The sequence below is a fragment of the Homarus americanus genome, unplaced genomic scaffold (genome assembly GCF_018991925.1).
Source record: "Homarus americanus isolate GMGI-L3 unplaced genomic scaffold, GMGI_Hamer_2.0 scaffold39469, whole genome shotgun sequence".
Lineage (NCBI taxonomy): Eukaryota > Metazoa > Arthropoda > Malacostraca > Decapoda > Nephropidae > Homarus > Homarus americanus.
Window position 1 is genome coordinate 26,252 of NW_024736119.1, and position 9,020 is coordinate 35,271.

General features: G+C 42.5%; 1 protein-coding gene across 1 annotated transcript; it reads left to right on the forward strand.

Annotated features, from left to right (window-relative positions):
* The first annotated feature begins 5,588 nt into the window (after positions 1–5,588).
* LOC121871963 lies at positions 5,589–8,802 on the forward strand. The gene is made up of 3 exons (XM_042374584.1): positions 5,589–6,195; positions 6,316–6,420; positions 8,246–8,802. Exons 1-3 carry the CDS (start codon positions 5,589–5,591, stop codon positions 8,800–8,802), a joined length of 1,269 nt encoding a protein of 422 aa, XP_042230518.1.
* Positions 8,803–9,020: the final 218 nt, after the last annotated feature.

A 9,020-nucleotide genomic window follows, 5' to 3' on the forward strand; every position in this document is an offset into this window, starting at 1 on the left:
TAAATAAGCTCACTGAGTACAGTACATCCTATATAACCCTAACCATGTTATAAACATAGGTGTAGACACTAAGCTGGGGATTCTACTACTGTAGGGGTTTTATCTACTACAGGGGTCCTCTACTTTAATGCCTTTTGGGCTAAAATGTTATGAACAATTTTCAACTTGGATGACACTGACTTATAATAACAGAAAAAAAACATGACTTCAAACACAAACATTACTGCCATTATCAAAAGCAACATGGCAGAAATAATCTTCTCCTACTTCGTGTTTAAAAACGCATCTTCTTAGCAATGTACAACTTTTGCTACTGTAATCACGCTGGGAAAGTGAAGGTGTGAGGTCTTGGGTTAGCTCTGACACATTATCAGCCTTCCTCTGAGCGGGAATGGTGGACAACACTTTCGACCTTGCGGTGAGCAATGGTACTGAGTTGTGAAGGGTTCTACACGGCATGGCTGAAAATTTAGTCTGTGATACTTTACTTGTAGAACTATCATATTTTTATTTTAAGAAGATGTGTCTTTGACATCATTAAAATATGTAGTCTGAAAATTATGAACATTCTTATCCTCCCTGGGATAAAAAGAAAATTTCCACATTTTCTATGTCTAATAAATACCAGGAATTATTTCACATCAATATAAATTAAAATAAGTAAGCACTTACAACAATGACATAACCTATCAATGTCCTATCAATGTGGAGTTATGTCTCGAACATGTAAATGTGTGTATATATTTAATGTATAGCTAGATACTAACTATTCCTTGTAGGATTGATTGAAGAATCCTTCCTAGAATTTCTTGATAATGTGAAATTATTGCCGCAATCCCATAGACTTGTGTGTGTGTCACTCACAGGGGACACTGCTGATTCCAAGGTCCGGTGACTGGGTCAATTTTCACGAAACTTCTGAGTACAGCAAACTACCACTCCTGGTTACACTAGATCATCCACCATATCATGCCTCAGAATGCTGAGACCATCTCTCAGACCTGAGATGTGTCATCACTAGTGGGGGGTGCTGGGGTGCTGGTAGCTGGGGGTTATTCTATACTGCCAGATTCTGGGGTCACTAAGTCTAAGGGGATAACTTAACTCTAATCTTAATTTCTAAGGGTCGCTGCCACCAGACCCCCTCTGGACAGCATGTAGCTCGTTAGCTCGCGTGCAGAGTGGACTAGGCATTGGGTTAGGTTTTCCATTAACCAGATCGATAAGGGTAAAGAAGGGTGAAACCATAACATGTCTTAATTGATTTATTCCTTATAAAACATACTGGTAAAAAACATATACATGAATTGGCCTTCCTCAGAAGAACAACGAAAGTGTGGTTACCCAGATGGGCCCCAGACTCTTACATTGATGGCGTGTCATCCACCTACTTATTGCATAACAATCTGTGACCACCTTACCTCGGTCATTCCTTCTTACACTATCCCTTAACACATCAGACTGCTCCACCTGTATGGAATATAGCACCGTCGGTTATCATACATAGTAGCACTATCTCAACACACATGTTACACTCCATACCTGCAAGTATGGGACTCCTTGTGACTTTTAGGTATACTCAACAGGCACCTCGTTCGCACACCGCCCTCGGTGGGTAAAGACGAGGGCTTCACCTAGAGACATACCAGCACTATTTCTACGCCTGGTATTATAGATCGCTCCAAGTGACGACCGCAGAGTTTCTCACGGTCTCCTTATTTGTGACTATTCATTTGGAGTGGTGCGCTGGAAATCCACAGGTTCACAGTGGATTGGCATAGCGGGGAGTAGTCGCCACCTGTTGTGACGCTCAAAGGGATAATGGCGGCCGGGCGGCAAGGCACTCCGACCGCATGGAACCTGAGGTGACGGTAGAACGAGGAAGACTGAGAAATAATGCCTGACGGGCGGTTATCCCACCCCTTAACACATTCCTATTACACTTATATATCCGGCAAAGCTTTAAACTGTTATAACTTCTATTTATAAACCTTAATTATGGGGCGGGATATAGCCCGCTAGGACACTGACCTGAGGTGACGGTAGAACGAGGAAGACTGAGGGCATTGCCCCGCCGCTCCTCATCACGTAGGCCTACAGTTTCCAATTTTTAATCTGCACTTTTGTTTCTTATGGTTCTCACCTGAACACTTTTCGGTATATTGTCACTCATGCCTTATAAACACATATTTTAATCCTAAATTACACACTAAGGTAAGGTCTTGGTTTGCTAGTTCTTGGGTAAATTCATGGGGTTATAATATCACGTGGCACCCAAGGCGGGTACATGACGCGCCTTGAAACAAAGGCTGAATGTTCATGGCGGGGGTGTATCAACTTCACTTAAAACTGTAATGAGGGATCCTCCTCTCACACCTTGCACTATTTGAACACAGACATAAGATTCTCTGATCACTGTACCTGTCGTGGGTATATGTCACGTGAGGATACGAGGTGTATTAAGTTCATACCGACGCATACAAGATATTTCCTTTCAAGTATAGTTTCTGGATCACTTCCAACACCTCACATCGTTCTGATACATTTATCCTTTTTCCAGATCATTGTTCTCATGTATTTTCATATGATATCTGTGGAAGTTATATTCGCTACACGCTCACAGACGTAAATAGTATGACCTTCAAACCCTGATCCACACTTAGTCTTACAGTACACTAGTCCGGCTCAACTGGACTTTAACATTCATCTTATGCATACCCTGAGTTCTCCTTAATGCTATGAATACATACACTTAATATGATATAACTGTACCTGGGTACAATACAACACAAGGTCTAGGAACATTGAGTAGGTGAGTTGTCCTTTATCAATGTTTCCCGTTTTCTGAGGTTCTACAAGCGCGGTGCATTTGAATGTTATATAGCGTAATATGAATTAAATGGGATTTTTAGGAATGACAATGATGTGCGCAGTACAATTCACGCCATACGAAAGAATTTTGTTGACAGGATGTTGATTGATGAGTAGTCACAACAACTGCAGTCATGTCCTGTCACACCCCGGGCAGTGAACGAATCATTTGCAGAAACTAATGTTCACTTCAGCTCACAGGATTGTTGCAATAATTCAGCAACTTTTAATAACTCAATATTGGTTATGGACATAAAGTCAACGTGTATCAGATGTAACAGTTCATCCTCCTTGTAGTAGTAAATGTAACACATATAACAATATCTTTGATTGCTATTTCATATTTACACTTACGTTATATATATATATATATATATATATATATATATATATATATATATATATATATATATATATATATATATATATATATATATATATATTCTTCTTCTAAACTAGTATGCCACAGTAATGGGGAGAACATAATTCCTCTACCCTTACCAACTGTGTATATGGTGAGATGAATGTTAGTTGTAACAATCACTTGAGAAGTTATAGTCCCACTGTTGGAAGTCTTCACAGAAAACGCTATCCACAGATGCACTCTTCCCTCCCACTATGAGTCGGGGGGGCGCTGCATGACAAACGACAGGTGAATCCACTTCACGACAGGGGAATACCTTCCACAGAATGGTCAGGTGCTGACAGACACTTTCCTGACTGCTCTCACTTGTCGTTAACAGGGATTTTATGTCAACAATAACTCAATTGCGGTTATTGGGAATAATTCTGCACCATCTTTGGGCGACAGAATGAGTAGCACTCACGAAATATCGTCTCAATACGGGATATAGTCTTAACTCTCGGATTGTTTGTAACGCGTCACTGTTTTTTGTTTTTTTTGTTTTCACAAAACACTGACGTCTTGGTATGTAGACTGATAATAATCCTTTCCCACCGCTGCCACCAATGAACCAGTTGGTTAATTCCAAGTTAACCAGGTTGGTTCACATATTTATTATATTGGGCTTTAGTAACGAAACCCAATTGAGGTTTCTTATTTTATTAAAAAGTATTATTTGTATAATTCCTGAGTGTAGATCAGCAGTAAGTTCCACTATTTATGAGTGTGGTGAGAAAGGGACGGCGTCTATGTAAATACAGTAGACGTGAATCAACGTCCGTTCGATATTAAGTAGTGAGCAGGGCCAGATTCAGGAGTGGGCAAAGTGAGCAGCTGCCCAGGGGCCTCCACAATCTGGGGGCATCCACATATTACAATATTTTATTTATTTGTTTATTCATTTGAATTATTCTTATTTTCATTCTTTAAAATTCATGTTTATCTATTCCATCACGTAAAACTATGTTCAGCAAGAAGCGTGATAGAAATTAGGCTAGCTACTCCTTGAATTTCATGAATACCTGGTTTTCCTATGAACTGTATATTTTTAATGAATGCTATTGTTTGTGTTGCTAATAATATATTTAGAATTCCACAAACATATATTTATTAAAAATTAACTACATGGAATAACGAAATTGAGATTAAAAAGAAACAATAAAATATTTTTTTCATTATCACTTCCATTACTAATACCATCAGGGCGCTGTGTTTGTTGACAGTCGGTCGGAGGGGGTTGGGTCGTGTAGTATCTGCACATCGGATGTCATGTGTCTGTCGATTAAAGAGGAGACTTGCGTCGCCCATGATTCGTGAACTTCCCACGAGTAGACATAAACATGTCTTGCAGATGTAAAATGAGAGAGAGAATTGTCATGTGTGCTTGTTGAGTGAAGTTGTCGCCACTCAGTGATGAATGATCTTGTCAGTTGTCATTTCCTACAACATGTCTTGCAAATGTACAGTGAGAGTGCAAGTGAGAGAGAGTCGATTGATGCTTGTGCTTGAGTGTGGGTGGGTGTGCTCTTAGAATATACGTTCACATATATAATTGTGCTTTAAGATACTCCAGGTCGATTGGCTGCAAGTAAGTTGAGTTATTTTTATGTATTTTGAGTACATTAACTATGTCAATGACGGTTTCTGTCAGGTCCACGATCAGTATATACAGTATAACACAGTATAGTCAATGGTGAAAAGGAGGCGAACCGACGGCGAGCTTTAGGGGTGAGACTGGGAGAAGTCAGAGGGAGAGGTCATAATCTTACCCAAAATTCCAAATTTTAAAAATATGCTGGCGTCCAAATGTTCCAGGGAGTTAAGTAATCAATTAACCTCTCCATAAAGTAACAAAAAGCAAACGGCCAATTTGTGTTACGTTTTTAATTATAACGAAAATTAGGTGTCCGTCTTTGTTGACAGAAAATTATTGTTGCAGAAATGAGTGGAATGGACAGACACAGGTGTACGACGTTACGAAAGTGGTGCTGCAAAGAGAAAGACATCTAAAGAACGTGCTGAGAGAGAAGCTAAAGAATTTACAAAAACACGTCGACTGACTGAATTCTTCACTCGTCCATCAGCTTCAGAACATCTAGTCAGTGCTTCTGCAAGCTCATCTTCAAGGCAACCAGAACAAGTACCTGCATGTGATGCATGAGCTTCATCTTTATATGGCAGCTCTAACCTATCTACTGGAAGAAATGACCAGACTGCCGAGGAGATTAAAATTGAATCAAAGCATGTGCTTCCTGAAGTGCAAATGGCAACTACACAAAATTATGACATTGACATAAGCTTATGGTCATAACATATGACAAAACAATTTATTGATTATTGGGCTGCGAACGGTTCTGAGAGTCTCCACAGTGATGCTAAATTTTTGGATGCAAAATCAGCAGTACAAAAAGAGGCAAACAATGTCAGTCGCAAATGCACACCAGCCATGTTTGAGCAAAGGAATCGAAATGGGGAAGTTGTAAAGCGTTCTTGGCTTTGTTTCTCCCCCGCAAATGGGCGGGTCTACTGCTTCTTTTGCAAGCTAATGGGTGTTTCAAGATCTCAATTCACATCTGATGGGTTCTGCGACTGGAAGCATGCTAATAGGCTTGTTGTCCATGAGCAATCAAAGGACCACATTCAAGCAGTTTTGTCAGCAGCAAGTCGTGCAAAGGGAGCTGGAGGTATAGATTCTAAACTAACTACGCATGTGGGTCAAATTGAGCAGTATTGGTGTAGTCTTCCAAGGCGATTGATCAGCGTGCTTAAATTTATATGTGAAAGAGGGCTAGCTCTTCGTGGAGATGATGAAATAATTGGATCTCCTCATAATGGAAATTACTTGGGATTACTAGAGCTTTTGGCCGAGTATGATGATTTCCTCAGGCAACACGTCCAGAATCATGCTAATCGTGGCACTGGTCATACAAACTATTTGTCTTCAACCATCTGTGAATAAATTGTCAGACTAACGGGCAATGAAGTACCGAACGAAATTATCTCACGTATAAAGCTCTCAAAATATTACTCAATTTCTCTAGATCCTGATGAAGGCCATATTGATGAACTAACTCTGATAATCAGATACATGGAGCATGACACACCTGTTGAGAGATTTGTGAAATTCTTGCCAAATCAAGGACATTGTAGGGGTATCGAGATATTAATGTTGTCTAGCACTCAGGATGGAAGGAAACTCTAATGTGGTTTTCTTGTATATTATAAGTTATATGATAGACAGTCTGGTGCTGGAGGTGCCGTGTGGTGAGGAAGCTCGGAGAAGGACAGCTGGTGGGTCACCATGCTCGCTGGCGGGAGCGAGGACCGCCAGGCAGGCGAGGAGAAGCGAAGGACAGCCAGGCAGCGGCGGAGGAGGAGGTGTTGCTTGTTCAAGAAGAATGGTCAGAATCAATCTCAATGGAGAGACAGAGCTTATATACCCAGCAGCCGCTATGAGTCATGTTGGGAAAACCCGAGAAGTCGCCGGTCTTTTGGCTTGGTTGCTAGGATACGGCAGCATTGGAATGCGGATACGCTTGGTTGCTAGGGAAGACGGTAGCAGCTGGTGGCTGTGGCTACGCAGTTGTAGGCAGTTGTAGGGGAGTCGTCCACTACAATACTCCCCCTCCCCTCCAGGCGGTGTAGGAGACTTGTTGTCTGTAGAGTTGCTTAGCACATGTGAGGCAGACCGGGCGGTGCATGCCTCATGTGAGACAACGGCGATGGCGTGATGAGCCGATCGCTGAAATACAACTGTCTAGATACACACTATCTGTGGGAGAAGGGAGAAAAAGGGTGTGTGGAGGCGATGAATGTTGTGCTTCCCTCACGACAGGTACAGGGTCGTCAGATGCGCCTGCTGGGGTGTGTGTGGGCCTGGGTCAGGAGCAGGGGCTGCGTCAGCAGAAGCGGATTAGGGCTCGTGACAGCAGCTGGGTCCACGACAGCAGCAGGGTGCAGGACATTAGCAGGGAGTACCTGAGGGAGAAAAGAGGGGGTGTGGAGGCGATGGATGTTGTGTGCTTCCCTCACGGCAGGTACTGAGTCGTCAGATGCGCCTGCTGGGGTGTGTGGGCCTGGGTCAGCATCTGAGGCAGGACGGGTGTGCTGGGGTCGTAGGATGTGGTGCTTGGGGCAGGAAGAGGAGCCGGTGTCTGCTTGAAGACTGGGAGCGTGATCAGTGTCTCCTCCATCCTGTGTGAGTGCTAATCTCCGGGAGTCACCATTGTAGGGATATCGAGATATTAATGTTGTCTAGCACTCAAGATGGAAGGAAACTCTAATGTGGTTTTCTTGTATATTATAAGTTATATGATAGACAGTCTGGTGCTGGAGGTGCCGTGTGGTGAGGAAGCTCGGAGAAGGACAGCTGGTGGGTCGCCATGCTCGCTGGCAGGAACGAGGACCGCCAGGCAGGCGAGGAGAAGCGAAGGGCAGCCAGGCAGCGGCGGAGGTGTTGCTTGTTCAAGAAGAATGGTCAGAATCAATCTCAATGGAGAGACAGAGCTTATATACCCAGCAGCCGCTATGAGTCATGTTGGGAAAACCTGAGAAGTCACCGGTCTTTTGGCTCGGTTGCTAGGATACGGCGGCATTGGAATGCAGATACGCTTGGTTGCTAGGGAAGACGGTAGCAGCTGGTGGCTGTGGCTACGCAGTTGTAAGCAGTTGTAGGGGAGACGTCCACTACAACATAAGGCTCAAGAAATGTTTGGAGGTTTGATGAAGTTTCTTGCAGACAATGACATTGACATTCAAAATTTTCGTGGGCAATCTTATGATAATGCAACATCTATGAGTGGGAGGTACAATGGTCTGCAAGCCAAAGTTGTAGCTGAAAATCATCATGCAATTTGGATACCCTGTGCTGGTCATTCATTAAACTTGGTTGGAAAAGCTGCAGCTGAATGTTGTCAAGAAGCTATCTCATTTTTTTTTATTTTCTTGAGACAATTTATGTGTTCTTCACAGCTTCTACACATCGTTATGCAATTCTTAGTTATTTATTGAAAACTGTAGAGTCTGGCCCGGTATCTGTGCCAAAGGGGATTTCCACAACAAGATGGTCCTGTCGAGCAGCTGCAGTGAAAGCAGTTGTCCAAGGTTATCTCCCAATCCGTGAAGCACTTGCTAAAATAGCTAGAGATGAAAATGAGACAAGCAAACCATGTTATGAAGCCAATGGTCTCCATGATAAGATGTGCAAGTTAGAGACTGCTATTTATGCTGTGTTTTGGCATGACATTCTTGGCAGAGTTGATGCAACAAACCATGCATTGCAAGATCCTAAACTCAATTTGAACACAGCAGTAGCAATGCTGAAGTCATTGGAATGTTTTGCACTAGAAAAAAGAGATTGCTTCCATGTTTATGAGAAGAAGGGAAGGGAAATGTCAGAAACTGGGGATTATTCACAGACACGCAAGCGTCAACGTAATGTACGACTCAATCCATTGGATTATGGACGATCAGAAGCAGCCCTCTCAGTCAGAAAAATTTTGGGTTCAGAATTTCCTTCCAGCAATTGATCAGTTCCTGAGTTCACTGGATTAACGGTTAAAGGCCTATGAGGAAGTCTGTTCACTTTTCGGGTTCTTGTCTACACTGGAGTCAATTAATTGTGACGAAATTCAAGCAGCTGCAGCAAAATTGGTTGCTGAGTACAAGAATGATTTGGAGTTGAACTTGTGCAGTTTACAGCATTCTTCACTCAATTTCTTGAAGACGTTGTGGTCACGGCTGTGAT